Here is an 18,087-nt window from a genome sequence, read left to right as displayed (position 1 = left end):
CACGAACCCTTTCGGTCGCCCCCGTTGCCTTGAGGGTTTTTGCTGCAGCAAAAAAAAAAAAAAAAAAAAACCCCAAAAATATACTCTTCTGAAAGTTTCCTGGTGCCTAACACCCACCGACAACAATTAGCCAAGCCACAAGCAGGAAGTATCAGACTGCAGACGGTAGAGCAACAAGGCCGAGACGCCATTTGCTGTAAAACATCTAAGCTTACTGGAAACAGCCAACGGCGGGCACATGCTCTCCAAATGACAGAGACGTAGTTACGCAAGAAGCGCGTCAGAGGGGATGTGAAGGCCGAGCTCCTGATGAGCGTGTGTGTGTTTGTTGTGGCTCGGTGCAGGGGAAGTGAGAGGTGTGCATCCCATCTGGGCTCCATTCAGTGGCCTAATCACCGTCAATAAAACTGTGGAAGACTGGTGGCAAAATTAAAGTACGATTTTTTTTTTCTTCTCCCGTTGGCTAATCAGACAGATTTCACATCTGTCATCTATTTCACATCATCTCTGGTGTCGTTTGTCTCATTATCCCTTCATCCTGATGAGAATTTGTGTCCCAGTCACACTGAAAGTGACATATGTGTCACTTTGGGAACTGAAGTCGTGAGAAAGTTTATCACGAACATTAGCAGCTCATAAATCATGCATATAAAATATATTTTTATGAACCAAACACTCAACCTTTCATTCTATTTTTCCCGTAGGAAGACTTTCTTCTGTGCTTTTAAATTTCTTATTCTTTATCAGTCTGTATGAATTATTTTTATCTCATGCCTCAAGTAAAGCTAATTAATAACCATAAACAATTGTATTATTTTAATTAATAATACAATTGGAAACCATAATTTGTTTCAACCTTGTATATAGTCCCCAATTTTTTTCCATGTTTTTTTTTTCTTTTTTTTTACATTTATAATAAAGGTCCTCTTTGCCTTAATTCTAATTCTAATTTTAAAACTGAAAAGACCACTGAAACAAATGTGTGTTGTTTTGGACTGTGCAAAAGTAAATAAACCATGTGGTTGTGGAAAATCTGTCTTTTAAAAGTCCTTTAAAAGGTTATGTCCCCAGACCAAAGATATTCAAGCTTTATAAATAAAATGAGGTCCAAGAAAACTGTGGGTCGTCCACGTGAAAAACCTGGTTTGAAGGACATACTGTAAAAACATTCACTTGTGACTCTTTATGCTGCTGACACAAAGTGAATCATGCCCTGAAAGAAGATGGTAACTGCTACATTCTAACTCGGGAAAATTCATTTCATTTATTCTATTGGTGTCCTTAGAATAAATGAAACAGCAGCTGCTTCACACTCTGAAGAAACTACCAGAGAAAGTTGTCACTAAATCACTCAAACCCTTTTAGTCTGATATTTCCCTTCATTAACACTGTTTTCAGCAGCAGTCAGTGAACACAGCCATTATTTGTACCTGAATGCAGCAAGGTACTCCGCATCTCCCATGGGTGGGTCCAGTCCTCCGGTCCATGCGACGTTGACATTGAAGCCCTCCCCTGCTCCAGAACCGACCTACAACGAAAACATGTGAAAATGGATTGAGTATTTGAGGTTCAAAGTTTTAAAAATATACTTAAAACTCAGAGACGTCCCCCACCTCAGCAGGTGACCCACTGCCAGGGAAGAAGTTCCCATCGTCATAGCGATGAAGTGAGATGTAGAGAACACTTTGGTCACTGTAGAAGACTTCCTGGGTGCCGTTACCATGGTGAACATCCTACCATCAACAACAAGGAGAACATTTTACACTGTGAACGTTGTGAACGTTGGGAAAATAAAGTGACGTAAAACTGACATAAAAATACATTCACACCGTTGGACAACACGTGCCGTCTTACCCAGTCAACTATGAGGATCTTGCTGACGCTGAGCTTGAGCTGAAGCTGCTTGGCAGCTATTGCTACTGAATTGAAGTAACAGAAACCCCTGGAGAGACCGACACAGGTTGCGTTAAAGTCAGTGAGTGAGCTGTACAGTAGGATTCCTGAGTTCAACAGTTTGAATTTCACATGTGCCTCACGGCTGTCTTCTATTCATTGTTTCAGTTAAACTTGTGTGGTACCTGAAATGGTGTATGAAACAAACTTCTCTGTGACTCTTTATGGATTTCATTTATTCTAATTTCATTCACTTACATTGGATTGGAGGGATCTGCGTGATGTCCTGGCGGTCTGACCACAGCAAAACCGTTCTGTGCAGAAGAAGACAGCAGTGACTCTAGACTCTAGTGATCAGTGTTTTACTGTGTATGAGGAGCTGCACAAAGACTGTTTACTGTACACGAGATACTACAAAGGTACTACAGATACTACAAACCGAGGTATGTATACTTCATGTCTTCATCTCTTTCTCTACATGACCTTGGGTCATTTCTGGTGTGTATTGCGTTATATGTCAATAAGTATATACAATGTATACAGAAATGTTTGGAATAAAGACGACCAACTCTAAGTACGCTCAGTTTGTGGTATTTTTGAGTTTAGTTTTCCTGTATGTGTATCCCAGACTTTGAATCACAGTAAGGAGGAGAAGAACTAGCAGAGGATGAAGGGGGTATAACTGTTTATGTGATAGAGAAATATTATGAAAGATATAGAAATGTTTTCAGGTGGACATTTTTTGGACACTTGTGTTTGAGTTTCTCACCTTCAGCTCTCCTTTGGCCACTCTGTGGGCCAGTTCAACAACGCTGCCTGCTGCCATCCGTGAGGCTGTCGAGGTGTGGGACTCGTTCCAGATTGTGTCATTGTCAACCTGACAGACAAAACATGGAGCAAATCAATCACTTCTTTCTACATTCATCCAACAGCTTGAAATTATTTTTTTGGTTAAAAATCAAACCAAAACCAAGTGTTCTGACTCTTACAGTTGCAGTTGCGGTAAATCCTGTGACTAGTTTCCTTATTTTGAGCTAAAAAGAGTTTTATTTTGTTGAAACGACGACGCATTTAATGACAACAGCTGTGAGGCAGGAGTTGAAATGATTCATCTACCAATGTTTACAGATCAGGGGATTGTTTTATTAATTCTCCTTTTGTTTCTGTTTCTTTTTTTCCCCCTTTTTTCCATTTTCCACAACAGGCGTTACTATCCCTCTGGCTCTGACGAAGAAATCTGAGGCATTTCTTTTATCCTTGGTCATGGACATATTGTTCACATTAGTCTGACTCGTCATGGTTTGACATGGGCTGTCAGGCAAACTCCAGAGTGGGGCTGAGCCAGGGCTTTTTCTCTCTGTCATATCCTGCCTTCCTTTTTATCCTCATTTTTCTTTTGAATCAATGTCATTTTCCATCACTGCAGTGACCTTGGTGCACTGACAAGCCAGGGAAAAATCTACCCAACTACCAAGTTATGCCCAAACAGTGTGGATGTTTTGACAGTATTTTTGTCTCGATAATGTTTTTCTTACCCCTACACCTCCACATGGCAACATCACAAACATCCTCTGAGACAGAATTCCTGAAAAAAAGAAAACACCGTTGTTATGTGTTTTATCAATATAATACCAAGAACATATACATTCACTGTCTTTCAAGGATACAATTTCAGAGATTAAACTTGTTTAAGATCCCATTTGTGGTTAACGTACCGGCCAGTTTGCGATTATCCAGCTTGAGTCTGTTGAGTGGGTTAGTGCCGTAGAGCAACACGTGCCGCTCTGTGTGGACCGACTGCAGCTCCTCCAATGTGGCTTTACGGCCACGAATACTCTGTTTACACACACACACACACACACACACACACACACACGATAGATGAGTCTTGATAGATGAGCAATAGCAGCACAAAAAGAAAATCACACATCTGTGTGGTTACCCAGAGCATGAAAGTTGATTTTACAATTTATTATTAACCTGTAAAAATTAAATTTGAAAAGGGTTATACAAAATAGTAATTATTTAATTTGTATAATAGATAAGCTGTAAACTGAGGGGAATTAAAAAATGATCACATAAAAATAAATTCTTTGTGAAATTCACCAGATTTAAATAAAAATCACTTTATCTACCTCACACTGTCCCCGCAGGCCTCTCTCCTGCAGTCGTGACCAGATGCTCTGGATTCTCCCAGCATGCTCTGGGTGACTGCTGTTGTCTCCACATGTGCACTGGTGCTTCAGCATTTGAGAGTCGTATACCAGACCTGAACACACACACACACACACACACATACACACACCCAAATGAGTTATGACAGGGATTTATTCATGACATGAATTAGTAACCTATTAACTTTTATTTTTTAATCCTGTCAAGGAAGTACAATGTGAGAAAAAGTTCCTCTCAGCTGGCAATTTGAATTTTTTTATATTAATCTTTAATATAAACTTCACCACTATGACCATGGTAATGTATTTTTTGTTACTTATTCACACTGGTTGTTACTAATTTAACTTAAATGAAAGATTTATCATTTTTTCCAGGAACCAGTCCTAACTTTATGCACGTGTGTCTCCCTTGCTCACCTGTGGTGAAGCGTGATTTGCTGCTGCTGTCCTGAGGCGACAGGCTGAGGGTCTTTTCAGGCAGAGTGAGTGACGTCGAGGCCGGGGATGACTGTGTCCTTGACAGGGGGCGATGAATACCTAACCCGCCCACCACTCCTCCACCGACGCGCAGCATGGGCACTGCCAGTGTCTCCATCTGTCTGTGCAGCTGCTGCAGCTGCTTCTGCTGCTCCCACAGTAATGACTGCAGAAGGAAATTAAAGACACAAAGCCAAATGATTAGAATAAAAAAATTTAAAAAGTAAAACGACCGAAATGTCAGCAGTGGAAAATTGATATACAGAACAAAGAACAATGCAGCTTTGAGATAGAACCATGCAATGGCAGGTGTAGGGCGCCATCTACTGGCCAGTTGGATTTTTTATTTCTATTATGTTCGTAATTACAATTATTTTTCCAACCTGGTTCAGTATGAGCGCATGCTGCAGGTTCAGTTGCTCTTCATGGCTATTGGTTGCTCCTGGCTCCGCCTCCCTTAGTGACTCTGCCCTGGCTCTGCTCTGATAGGTGGGCTCAGTGGGCGACACAGCTCCGCTGTCCTCAGAGTCCATGTCCTCAGAGGGGATCTGGTGCAGTCTGGGCTTCTCACTGGACTTGGACATGAGCTGTGCACATGAAATACTTAAATTAATCTACATAAAAAGATCAAAATGAACAGTCCAATAGTGCTGGACAACTTTTTTCCCCACTTTTAAGACAGAATTTAAGTGTGTAAAGCTAAGTAAAAGTACTTTGAGATCATCACTGATGTGGTTACTGGAGTAATCCTGTCCTTGGGCCTCACATAAGTCTGGTTATTAAAGAGTGTTGTGGGTTTTTTCCACCTTCTGCACAGGTTGGTCTAAAATCCCATCAGATCAGTGACATCATGCCTACCTTGCCCAGGTGAGTCTGCTGTTTGAGCCTCTCCAGTAGTTGCGTGTTGTGTTGCTGTTGAAGTAGCTGCGTGTGAAGCGTCCTCGTGCTCTGGGGAAGTGGTTCTGATCGTGTCCTGCTCAGGGGCTTGTGAGGATGAGAGCCTCCGGGAGACAGGTGCTCTAACTGGGAGGCAAACTGCAGTGGGACGGGGTCTAATCCAGGCACTGGGGGCAAAAGGCAGCAGATAAATAGTACTCTCTGGGATAATAAATAAATGTCAGCATTGATATGTACCGGTGTGTTGAAAACCAGCTGCGGTGGTCTGAAGAACCTGGATACATTGTTAGATACGTGTTGTTCTACACGTAACCACTAGGTGGTAGTACAACATCAAAAAATATATTAAAGGCTCTCTAAGAGAACACAGCAGGCCAGGTGAGGTGTCTGATATATATATATATATATATATGTTTGCATTCGTGGCTATACATATATATATATATATATATATATGTTTGCATTCGTGGCTATACATATATATATATATATATATATATGTATAGCCACGAATGCAAACATATATATATATATATATATATGTATAGCCACGAATGCAAACATATATATATATATATATATATGTTTGCATTCGTGGCTATACATATATATATATATATATATATATGTATAGCCACGAATGCAAACATATATATATATATATATATATATGTATAGCCACGAATGCAAACATATATATATATATATATATATGTTTGCATTCGTGGCTATACATATATATATATATATATATATGTATAGCCACGAATGCAAACATATATATATATATATATATATATATGTATAGCCACGAATGCAAACATATATATATATATATATATATGTATAGCCACGAATGCAAACATATATATATATATATATATATGTATAGCCACGAATGCAAACATATATATATATATATATATATATGTATAGCCACGAATGCAAACATATATATATATATATATATATATATGTTTGCATTCGTGGCTATACATATATATATATATATATATATGTATAGCCACGAATGCAAACATATATATATATATATATATATATGTTTGCATTCGTGGCTATACATATATATATATATATATATATGTATAGCCACGAATGCAAACATATATATATATATATATATATATGTTTGCATTCGTGGCTATACATATATATATATATATATATATGTATAGCCACGAATGCAAACATATATATATATATATATATATGTATAGCCACGAATGCAAACATATATATATATATATATATATATATGTATAGCCACGAATGCAAACATATATATATATATATATATATATATGTTTGCATTCGTGGCTATACATATATATATATATATATATATGTATAGCCACGAATGCAAACATATATATATATATATATATATATGTTTGCATTCGTGGCTATACATATATATATATATATATATATGTATAGCCACGAATGCAAACATATATATATATATATATATATGTTTGCATTCGTGGCTATACATATATATATATATATATATATGTTTGCATTCGTGGCTATACATATATATATATATATATATATATGTTTGCATTCGTGGCTATACATATATATATATATATATATATGTATAGCCACGAATGCAAACATATATATATATATATATATATATATGTTTGCATTCGTGGCTATACATATATATATATATATATATATGTATAGCCACGAATGCAAACATATATATATATATATATATATATATATGTTTGCATTCGTGGCTATACATATATATATATATATATATATGTTTGCATTCGTGGCTATACATATATATATATATATATATATGTTTGCATTCGTGGCTATACATATATATATATATATATATATGTTTGCATTCGTGGCTATACATATATATATATATATATATATGTTTGCATTTGTGGCTATTACTGTTCATCTGCTCATGACACCTTTTTCATCCTGAGATGTAAATCAGTAACAGAGGGTGTTGGTAAAAATAGAATGTCCTTATCAGTGGTTCTCTGTGTTGCTACACTGATAATCAGTGCTGCTTTAGCTATTAGAGTGCGTAAACTCTGTGCACCGTTCGTGCCTGTGTTTGTGTATTTGTGGTGAGGTTTACTTCCTCACCAGTGAGCAGTGGAGTGTGCACCAGGCCAGAAGGCTCCAGGATGATGACAGGGAGGTGAGGGTGTCCGGCCTGTTCCTCTCTGCTCAGGGGGAGGAAGACTGGGGAGCCCCCTGCTGTGACCACAGGCACACGACTGACCTTCAGGGAAGACAACTCCTCTTCAGCCTGCAAGAAAAATGTCACACAGCTATAAATATGCTATCTGACGTTTGCCACAACAGCAAGGCTTTGTTCAGGTTTTGCACAAAAAGAAAAATAGGGGAAACCCAACAGGTCTTAGTTTGATTATGCAATAGGTTTAGAAAAACAGCAGGCTCCTCAGCTGACTATTCGTAAAAAAATAAATAAATAAATAAAACGACTTTGAACATTTCTGACTTTGTTACAGTTTGGTATTTACCCGGGCGTTGGCTGGCAGTCCCAGTGTGATGGTGGGCAGAGTAGAAGGGCTGGGGATGGTGAAGTTAGCCAGAGTGCCATCTCTGAGCAGCAGCTTCTGGGCCTGGGAATGGGAAAAAAATAGTTTCTTTTCAAAAGTAATTACCCCCATGCCTTATCTAAAGAGCCGTACTCCCTCATTAATCAAAAACACCATACAGTTGAGCTGCGGTCTTTTGACCATGTGTATGGAAGACAGTGCATGTCCTAGCATTCAAGTACGAAAGGAGTATAAAGGAGTATAAACCTATTAACTAACTCATATTAAGTAAGGATAGAAGCCAGTTAGCCTATTAGTACTGTACAACACCTTTTCTGGGGGTAACTTGTTAGCAGTTACCAAGTTCGTCAGCACTAAGCAACAAATTTAACCTCACATTTTGTTTTACATGTTTGATGTTTTAGTTGTTTAACAATTGTACTATAAGAAAAAAAACAAAAAAACAATTAGCGCTAGCTAGTTCAAGTAACCCATGGCTATGAAGGCAGTGTTGAAAACAAGAATTAAGGAAATAAATTAAATATATGGATCTTACTAACTGCTAGTTAGCTTTTTGCTAACTGATGCTAATGCTTGTAGGCAAGCTTCTTGAATAATGGTTTTCACATGTGAATTTGATATTTTAGACTCTGTATTTTTCTTGCCAGGTAGTTTTAATGTTATATCATTGCGTGTACACAAACCAAACCAGGTTAGCTTAATTAAACCTCAACTAATGTTTTAGTTCAGGTACTGTTCTGAACAGTCTTGGGGAACATGAATCAGACATTCAAGGCAGGTGTGACTGGAGCCGCTGCGTTCTGACTCTGTTATTACATGAACTATGCATAAACAGCTGACACAGACATATTGCCCCTTCACTCTCGTATCATTGCTTTAAACATTTCATTACTGGAGGTGCAGCTCATGTACATTAAACAGCAAATTCATTTCTGAGGTGAACCAACATTTTCTCACAGGCAGAAAACAAGCATGGTGTTTAACAATGTTCATTTTTTCCCCCTGTTAATGTTATTGTATGGTTTTGGGGGATTTATTGTAATTTTGTGTCAAAAAACACACCGTTAATCTATTGATTGCATTAGTCAGTTAGCTTTAAGACCACATTACCTCATGTGAGAGGCCGCCTGCAGAGGGCAGCAGTCCATTTTCATTGGGTAAACTGTCATTTGGTGAACTACAGCCAGACACTGGAGTGCTGCTGCTGCTAGGAGATGAGTCTGGAGAAGCAAAAAGAGAGACAGAATCAATCATGTTAATTTCTAAAGGACATATTTAAGCAACAATACACTTTCATCCATGCAGGAAGTTACCTAGTGTGTCAGGCACTCTGTGTCTGACAGTGGGCGGAGCACTCTCTTTTCGGGTGAGCGGACTCTTGCGTGTCTTGAGGTGTTTCTTCAGCCTATGTTTCACCTTCAGATTAGGCTCAGACGCTGACAAATGGAACACAACGAAGAATATAACTTAACATTTGTTGTTCTGATGATTATTATGGATTTACTATAGATTTTAAAATGAAATGTAAAAAAATAATATATATATATAAACTCAAGTGAACAGAAGGCATTTATAAGTATTTATAAATGCCTAAATTAAAAAAAATTAAAATGTATTTAAAATTTTTAAAAATTTAAAAATTTTAAAAAATTTAAAAATAAAAAGATCAGGACTTTAAATTCCCACTTTTTGCCTGTCACATTTAATACAACAAAAATCACATGAGAGCATTGTTTTAACCCTTAATTTTTCTGTTGGTTCGTGTTGTTTATTTGTGCAGTTGTCCATTCTTATGTGCACCTGTGTCAATGAAGTTGATGTCGTGCGATTGACTTACTAGCTCTACGTAGAGGCGTCCCTTCAGGACCATCAGGAGAAGACTGTGATGGAGATGTAACCAGAGGTTGTGAGGACAGACCCTGTTCTGGACCAAAGTTTCTGAGGGAAAATAAATAGACAGAAGTTGTTGTTGATTTTTTTGTAATGATAACAGTACAATTCCATGTATGAAGTATAACTCTGTGACATTTTATTGTGCCTTCTTTCACCTGTATACTACAGGAGCCGGAGTCAGTGCGCTGACGTTTGTTCCTTGTTGCGCCGCCTGTTTCCGCTTTTTAAGAATCACCTCCTGCAATTTCTGTTTCACCAAGGAACTGGCCACTGCACCTGTGGTGAAGTGTAACAAACAAGCACATAAAAAAACATGGAAGGAGTTCACATTACAGTAAGTACAGTACAGTATGCTCCTTTTATTCTTTTAAACCCCACACCTACTACTAGTTAACATAGGGTATGAACTGCCAGACCTCCACAATGTCACATCCTCTTTTACTCTGTCTGTTTTTTTATCTAGTAATTTAAATATTAGATAATATTTATATTTAAATAATAGCGTTAAATTATTGTGGATGTGTCGTAGAAAATCTGCAACCAGGATACAACTGTACTTTATTTCTCTGTAAATGTGCGCACATGTGTGTTAATGTGAACACACAGTGGTGATAGGAAGTCAATATTGGCCCAGTGACTTCATGTACCCAGACCTACGGTAAAGCTATATTTAACTTCATCTGTTGAGTTATAATTAGCTGCTGTGTGAATGCAAACAGTTGTAAAGGCTGAGTAACAATGTGCTGTACAGATAAGGACTCTTTACACACAATCAAATATGCAGAAGTAGCTCTAAAATATCTTTAATACAGAGAAACAAAGTTTACTGACAGGAGAAGTGAGACATTAAGGGAGGTAAGTGAAAATAGGTTATTTGTGTGTGTGTGTGTGTGTGTGTGTGGGTGTGTGTGTAAACTTACTTTGTTGGCTCTTGTCTTTGTGCTTGAGCTGCTGCAACTCTTGCTGCTTCTCATGATGTTCCTGCTCTCGCCTCCTCTGCTCCACGTTATACTATAGGGTTGTGTAACAATTGTGTAAAGCAACGTAAGAAAATTAAAACTGGCTTGTAAAAATGTATTATTATCAAATGCAGAAAACATAAGGTTTTTTTTGTACCCTGATTTGTTGGTGCAGGTGCTGCTGGGAGAACGGAGCGCAGGGCTGAGAGGAGAACTGGGTGAGGAGTAAAGGTGGGTGCAGCGGGGCGAAGAGCGCCGTGTCTGAACCTGGGCGCATCCCCCGCTCTCCCACCCTCAGGTCCATGGGAAAGGACGCACACGATGTGTGCACAGCAACTGAGGAATCTGTAGAAAGAGTGGTAAAAAAAGATGGTAAGTTAATGGCTGAGGATAAACATATATAGTATAATTACATATAATTACACGAAACATAACAGTAATAATAATTATAAAACTGATAATAAACTGGGAAAAGAAAATCCCAGTCACATAAGAACAACATATCCTTTCATATAAGATACATGTAATATGTAATTTATTTGCAAAATTAACTGCGACATTACTGAACCATAACTATTTACATAGTGCTATAGTTTCTAAGTACTGTTGTTGTTCAAACTGTGACCCTTTGAAGATTTGTTTAATTTAAATTCATCAAATTATACATTATAATATAGCAACTTTTTTAAAATTCGGCATGTCTCCAGACGTTTTGAGCCATCCCTGTGAAACTCTGATCCTTTTATGATTTATAGGTTCTGTCTGTTCATAATCAGGAGGAATCAGTGACTGTTTGAGAGACACGTTTTACCCTAGGACCAGACTTTGGTCAAATCTAATCAGCACTAACAAATTAAGAGACCACAGGCTCCACGTTCAGTATAAACAACAAACTGTTTCAGGTTAAAAAAACAACTTTTTTGATGCGGTATGATTTATTGTTTCCCATGCACTACCATTATTACTCAATCTAACACAGTGTGTCTGTGTTACACATACATCTGAACATGTCCATGCCCTGTGCATGTTTTTTAGGCTATTTGTATTGCAGGGCTGAGTCAATGGGAAAGATTGCCTCATCTGGCTCTAAACAGGATCCAGGAAGGGCACCGTTTGGGAAATGGCTGGAGGTGGTTTCTGTCTCTGAGACAGACAAACACACATTTGCAATTGCATTTTCCCAAAAGCAGCAATTATGCTCATAAAGTATCGATACTAATTTAAAAAAAATGAAAAGAGTTCATGTGTCACTTCCCCATCTTTTAACTAAAAGTCACATAACTGTCATGCAGGACAGTAGTATATATTAGTAATCTGTGTCTGTCTGTGCACGCCGATATATAGTGTCGGTCTTCCTCCATATTAGGAGACATAAATTGCAGACTATCTAAATACGGTGAATGACTGGGATAACAGAAGTCCCTTGGTAAATACACACACACACAAAGAGTCAGACGTGCACACACACATTCTTGGTAATGACAGCAAAGAATAACAAGGCTATTATTGTGAAGACAAGAGGGGAGAACATGCTTATACAAGGAAACAACGAGTGCTATAGTACACATACAGACACTCACACACTGCCGGGAACACCAGTGACTTTCAAAACACACAGTGGTCCAACATTTACCTACACATGGCCTTTTGTTTCCTAGCATGCACACACACACACACACACACACACACGCACACACACACACACACAAGGGTGAAGTCGCCTCCAGTTTCCAGTCATTGATAAAGTGAAAGAAAAAGATGTAAATGAAATGGCTGGAAAGGAAGATGAATTCAAAACACTGACCTTTGTTAGGCATTACAGAGAAAAATACAATATTTTAGTCATAATATAAGTACTGTAAGAGCGTGTATTTGTGTGAGAAAGTTACAAAAATTATACGACAAGTTAAGTAAGAACTATTGTCTTTTCTTGAAACATCCCACTACCCCCCAACTGTTGAGAACAAAAGTTTTCATGTACTCCTACACTGGCCTGTCCTTTTACCCCAGAGTCTTTGCCAATCAGGCATAATCTAGGGTAAAAAAAATGAATGGATGTCTCATGTGTCATAAGACTGCTGCAACCTAAAGGTCCAACTTCAGCAAAAAATACAGCAAAAACAAATATGTTGTAACAACCCGTTAGCTTCCGATAAGGCAGAAGTATCTAACGAACAGTATTCAGATAATTAAAACAACAATATGATAAGTTTTTGTGCAAATTACAAAAACAGCAACAGACTTCACTGAAAACAAATGTCAGTCTTGGAAAAGTTAACCGTGAAACAAATATAACAAGAGAAGAAACCAAGAACAAAAAGCCCTGAAATGTTTGGTTTTTTTTAACTACAAGTGAAAGTCATTGTAAATATTAAAAAGGAATAGCCTTTAATTGAAGCCAACTACGAACGCATGCTAAATTAGGATTTAAGTTGATTTGTGTGTGCAAATAACAACATGTCCTGTATCTACTGTGTATTAGAACAATAGTTAGTGAGTATTCAGAAGAATGATTGGGTATACAGTGTACATCATTAACACAATGAATGCATTCATTATGAATTCCCAGACAAAACCTATTAAATCCCATGGAAATTGTCCAATATTTAGAAGCTTTAAAAGACTGTGTTAAAACATATGGCGTACTTCCCCTGTGGCAGACCAAATAAGTTAATTTTATGTAAGAAGCCGCAGTGCCATGATTGGCCTCTAGGCCTAGCATTAGATGTATCTACTATATTTGCTGTCCATGGGAAATGGGCTGAACTTACATTTACCTAAGAAGTCTATCTCATGAGTTGACTCTAACTCTCATGCCTACTTGTGTGTATAATAAGTGATAATAACACAGTGTGGACAATGAGACCTGGCCTCTGTGCAGTGGGGTTAGTCCTCAGACGTCCGCAACCACATGTACTCTCCTGGGTCTGTCCTTGTAATACGAGTCTGTAATGCTTTGCTCCCCTTAAAAAAGTGGTATTTTGTTACAGTTCATTACATCTACATGTAGTAGTCTGAGAAGAAAAACAAATCTCCATCCTGTGGTCGTGATTTTGTTTTGGTTCCACTTGAAATTGTAGAGTTTCCCAGGGCAAAAAGAGCCGGGGAGGAAAATACACAAAGCACACACACATTCACATGCTGTACTTGAATCAAGGCAACCTACAGGAAAGTTGTACAACAAACACAAACACACAAAAGTGATGCTCAGAGGTTTTGGACAAAGACATTTTTAATAACATTCAACGCATTCAACGCAGATTGTTGTTGTTCTATTTGGCTGTTCTATGTGTCTTTCCAGAGCACAAAAGTGACATGGAAAAGATCAACAACACAAAGGTTGAGTTAAGCACCAGAAACCTATTTTTAGGGCCTAAACTTTCCTGTCTACAATGGCTGCTTGTGTTTTCAATGTAACTAATGAAATGTGATGCTACAACTCAGCCTTCTGGTATGTAAAAAAGTTCAAATCCCAGAGACATCTTCTTACAGTACCTACCAGCAGCCACGAAAGACCAAAAAAACAATAAACTAACCATTTCAACTGTGTTCAACTAACAAGTACATGTTTGCTAATGAAAAGAACTCTGATTATGTTAATTTTGGAGTGCCATGACCATTGCTGTGTATTCTTTAGCTTCTCATGACATGGATGTCTTGTTTGCTGGATGTAGACCTCATCTTCACCTTCTATTCTAATCATCAGTAAAGGTGCTCTAAAAAGATGAGCTTCAGGAATGTCCATATAGAGGCAGGTATCCATGGTAATTCCATTGACTAAACAGAATTGACTAAATGAAGAAATCACCTGTTTTCCAGTGGTATTCAGGTATCGTTACAGAGAGCATCAGGAACTGTGTAGTGAACTTGTGTTTTTGTATGTGGAAATGAACGATGTTTCAGCACCTCTGTGCTGCTGAAATACATCTGTTAACGACAAACATGCAAAGAAGGGGAGAAAGAGAGGAAGAGAGAGAAAACCCAACGTGCTATAACGTTCTTTGTCCTCCTTCTACTCAATCCTCTCGAATCTGCTTAGTCAAGACTGGTTCCACTGGTAAAACCAGGATGTACAAAGATCTCTCTCTCTCTGTCTCTCCCTCTCTCTCTCTGTCTCTCTGTCTCTCTCTCTCTGTCTCTCTGTCTCTCTCTCTCTGTCTCTCTCTCTCTCTCCACTGTGTCTTTTTTATCCACTCGTTCACTGACAGGCTCTGGGGTGTACAGATATTAACCTGAGTTTAATTTAAGCCCCAATGTGGGAGGAAGTGCAGGCACTACAGTCAGAAATAACACAGATTAGAAAAGAAACAAAAACAACAACAACAACATGAAATGCCGTCAAACCAGTGACTGTAAAAACAAAATTGACAGAACAAAGTCGCCCAAGTCTCCTGCTGGTTGGTCCGTCCACTCTGTGCACACAGAGGGCGAGCTGACAGGAGACGCTCTGCCACTCGTGATTGACTTAAGCTGCAACAAAGTCAACAGACACCAGCACTTTGTGTCTCGCTACGTGCCTCCTGATTTAGCGACACAGCCCCGCACTGTTTTAAATGGTCTGTGTATCTAAGTGTGTCTCAATCAGCGTGCACCCTTTTAAAGATGAGAGATACTTTCAGCTAATAAAGACGTCATCGCCTCAGGTGTGTATGTGAGGTTGCCAATGATTAAACACCGTCTCTCCTATCTCTGTCTTCAGGCTATGTCATTAACAGCTCTATTAAAGTAGAAAATAGCTGTACAAACTTGCCACTCGCTACATATACAATATTTATATGCACATGTGTATATATATATATATATATGCAGTCATTACCCTTAGAAATAAAGAATAGATTCTAGTTCATGCAAATTTCCAAAACAAACACATTTGAATAGGCAAAAAGACACTGCCTCGTTTTGCGTTAGTTTTTTTTAAACTGGTTTTCCACAAAAGTATTTCATTTTGATTCTTAGAATGCATGAATGTAAATGTATAAAAAAAATTGCATTTGATGTAGATGATTTAGATGCTAAATAAGAAAAACTGAGTTTACCATAATTTAAAATAAATAAATCTGAGATATTTTAGTTTCATTGCATGTCTATTTGATAAATCATGAAGTTCTCAAACATGTTAATTGTAAAAGAAATGTATCAGATAATAATGAAAACACGTTGAGACATCTTTAAACCCTTCAAAACGTTTCTTAAATGAGCAAACATCCCATTTATAACCAGATTTTTGTCAATTCATTTCTGATTTCTTGTACAAGTTTAACGTGTTTCTTGAATTCTAACTCACATACTGTACACATTTCTAGACATTTAATGATAAGGAGAATTTTGAGTGCATAAAAACCTGAAGTATCGACTCCTCTTATTTCTTTTTAAAGTCTTGAGGACACCTGGGGTTGAGATTGTAAATAATAGTCTATTATTAGGCCACATTCAACTATTCAAACCAACAAAAAAAAAAATCACACCCACATTCAATTTATTCTCTCTTCTAACTTAATCCCTAATCTAATTGTTGTTGGAAACTAAGATGGCCATTGACACACACCTTAAAAAAACATCCACACACAAGCTTCCGAGGTTTATGCTGTGAAGCAACAGCAACGGGGATTTTGCTGAATGTGAAACACACCAAAAATAAACAGCGTATGTCCACAAAACAGGATGATTGACGCTGTACTACGTGCTGTCACCCGGGTTAAAAGTGTATTTCATGCCATCTTTAGTGATTAGTGCCGTCCTGGGTGACAGTTCAAACGGATGTAATGTGAATTGATAGAGATTTATAAATAAGGAACTCAAGCATGTCACGTATACCAGGGCAACACACACACTTTGCTTTAACGTCTGTGCTTTCAGCTTGTGTCAAACAGAATATTAACAACAACAACAACAACAACAACAACAACAACACTCCTACTCAACATTTCAGTGGAGCAGCGGTGCACCTGGGGTTATGTATCTGACTGTAAAGCCTGTTCTTCCCAGGTTTTGGTGTCACACTTGTCCACTAATAAATATTGAAAAGCCTGTTTTCCATATACTCACAGCATCTTCACAAAACGTCAGTTAACTCAGTATATTTGGATAACACAACATCAAATATAAAGACACTAGTGGTTTTCGTTAACTGCGTAACACCAGCTCAAACCCTAATTTCCAATCATTCTGTGAAGGTGTGTGTGTGTGTTGGTAACAGAGAAAGGCTGATGTATAATGCAGCGTGGGTCCAGTTTCCTAAGTCCTGACTAAGTTTCCATAAACATTCAGGTCTGCTGTCAGTTGGTTCGGCTACCTCACACACTGACACACACGTACTGACGTACACAAAAGCATCATATCATCTGTTAAACAACAACAAAAGTATTTAAAAATCCTAATTTCAGCATTCCCCATCAACTGCCAACGCTGAACTGTCATTGTCAGCCATGAGAGCAAGACCTCAAAGACAAATTAAAGTTCCTGTAATCAAACACAGTGCCCACATACCTACAGACACCAGTCTATAGGATAAAGTCAAAAACACATACCCATGTTTGTCTGGTAACTCTCCGACTATGTAAAAACTCTGGTAGCACTTCTGCATCAGCCAGCAAACAGCAGGATCTATAATTAGACAGAGAGCTCCACTCCCCTCCAGTCATCTTTTACTGTCGGCCACATCCTCTTTTCTTTAACTCCTTCTCTTTCTTTTCCTCCCTCCTTCACTCGCTATCTCTCCCTTTATTTGTTGACGCCATCTGACACCAAACTGTTGATTTCATCATTTTATTCACACAACGGCAGCATCTAGAACCAAAAAGGCCATGGTGCTGGAGCATCTGCAGACATCAGAAAACTAAATGCCCAAGTTGGTTGTGGAGGATTACCCTTATTTCTGTGCTGTAAAAAAAGTGTTAACATTCACCACAAAAACAACAAACGAGTCAGTCTAAGAAGTGAAGTGAAGACACATCAGACCTATTATAGCACCACTGGAAACTCTTTACAATCTCCAGCAGTCTGTACACTTTTTAAATAGCCTGTTGCTCAACTGCTGCACTCTAATTTGTTTTTCAAAGTGTCACACTTTACGACTGTCAGCTTCTGGCACTGGGATCCTGCAATCTATCCCATAAACAACTAGGATTGTAACCATGGAAACAGGGGGCAGTCAGAGCTGGCAGGAAGTTGAGTCTATAAAAACACAACAATGAGAGAACCAGGGTG

At 38.1% G+C, this 18,087-nt stretch overlaps 2 protein-coding genes across 5 annotated transcripts in view; one reads left to right on the top strand and one right to left on the bottom strand.

Annotated features, from left to right (window-relative positions):
* The window catches only part of snphb (syntaphilin b), a 1,167,912-nt gene that overhangs the window by 191,431 nt on the left and 958,394 nt on the right, over positions 1-18,087 (top strand). The gene's annotated exons all lie outside the window — the stretch shown is intronic.
* hdac7a (histone deacetylase 7a) overlaps positions 1-18,087 on the bottom strand; it is a 49,460-nt gene that overhangs the window by 5,372 nt on the left and 26,001 nt on the right. For 2 of the 3 annotated variants that reach the window (XM_008318392.3, XM_008318393.2), the window contains exons 3-21: positions 11,039-11,226; positions 10,843-10,933; positions 10,078-10,198; positions 9,867-9,967; positions 9,343-9,465; positions 9,140-9,249; positions 7,991-8,092; positions 7,590-7,755; positions 5,403-5,608; positions 4,928-5,131; positions 4,485-4,710; positions 4,029-4,162; positions 3,609-3,729; positions 3,429-3,478; positions 2,663-2,770; positions 2,152-2,207; positions 1,855-1,942; positions 1,614-1,733; positions 1,431-1,528 (exon numbers count right to left, since the gene is read on the bottom strand). In XM_008318392.3, the coding sequence (XP_008316614.1) occupies positions 1,431-1,528; positions 1,614-1,733; positions 1,855-1,942; positions 2,152-2,207; positions 2,663-2,770; positions 3,429-3,478; positions 3,609-3,729; positions 4,029-4,162; positions 4,485-4,710; positions 4,928-5,131; positions 5,403-5,608; positions 7,590-7,755; positions 7,991-8,092; positions 9,140-9,249; positions 9,343-9,465; positions 9,867-9,967; positions 10,078-10,198; positions 10,843-10,933; positions 11,039-11,226 (2,413 nt within the window). Of the gene's footprint in view, positions 1-1,430; positions 1,529-1,613; positions 1,734-1,854; positions 1,943-2,151; positions 2,208-2,662; positions 2,771-3,428; positions 3,479-3,608; positions 3,730-4,028; positions 4,163-4,484; positions 4,711-4,927; positions 5,132-5,402; positions 5,609-7,589; positions 7,756-7,990; positions 8,093-9,139; positions 9,250-9,342; positions 9,466-9,866; positions 9,968-10,077; positions 10,199-10,842; positions 10,934-11,038; positions 11,227-17,408; positions 18,059-18,087 lie in introns of those variants that run through there. The other variant, XM_017035736.2, reaches the window with a different exon arrangement.

The sequence above is a fragment of the Cynoglossus semilaevis genome, chromosome 10 (assembly GCF_000523025.1).
Source record: "Cynoglossus semilaevis isolate Cse_v1.0 chromosome 10, Cse_v1.0, whole genome shotgun sequence".
NCBI lineage: Eukaryota > Metazoa > Chordata > Actinopteri > Pleuronectiformes > Cynoglossidae > Cynoglossus > Cynoglossus semilaevis.
This window is presented reverse-complemented; position numbering and strand designations above follow the sequence as displayed.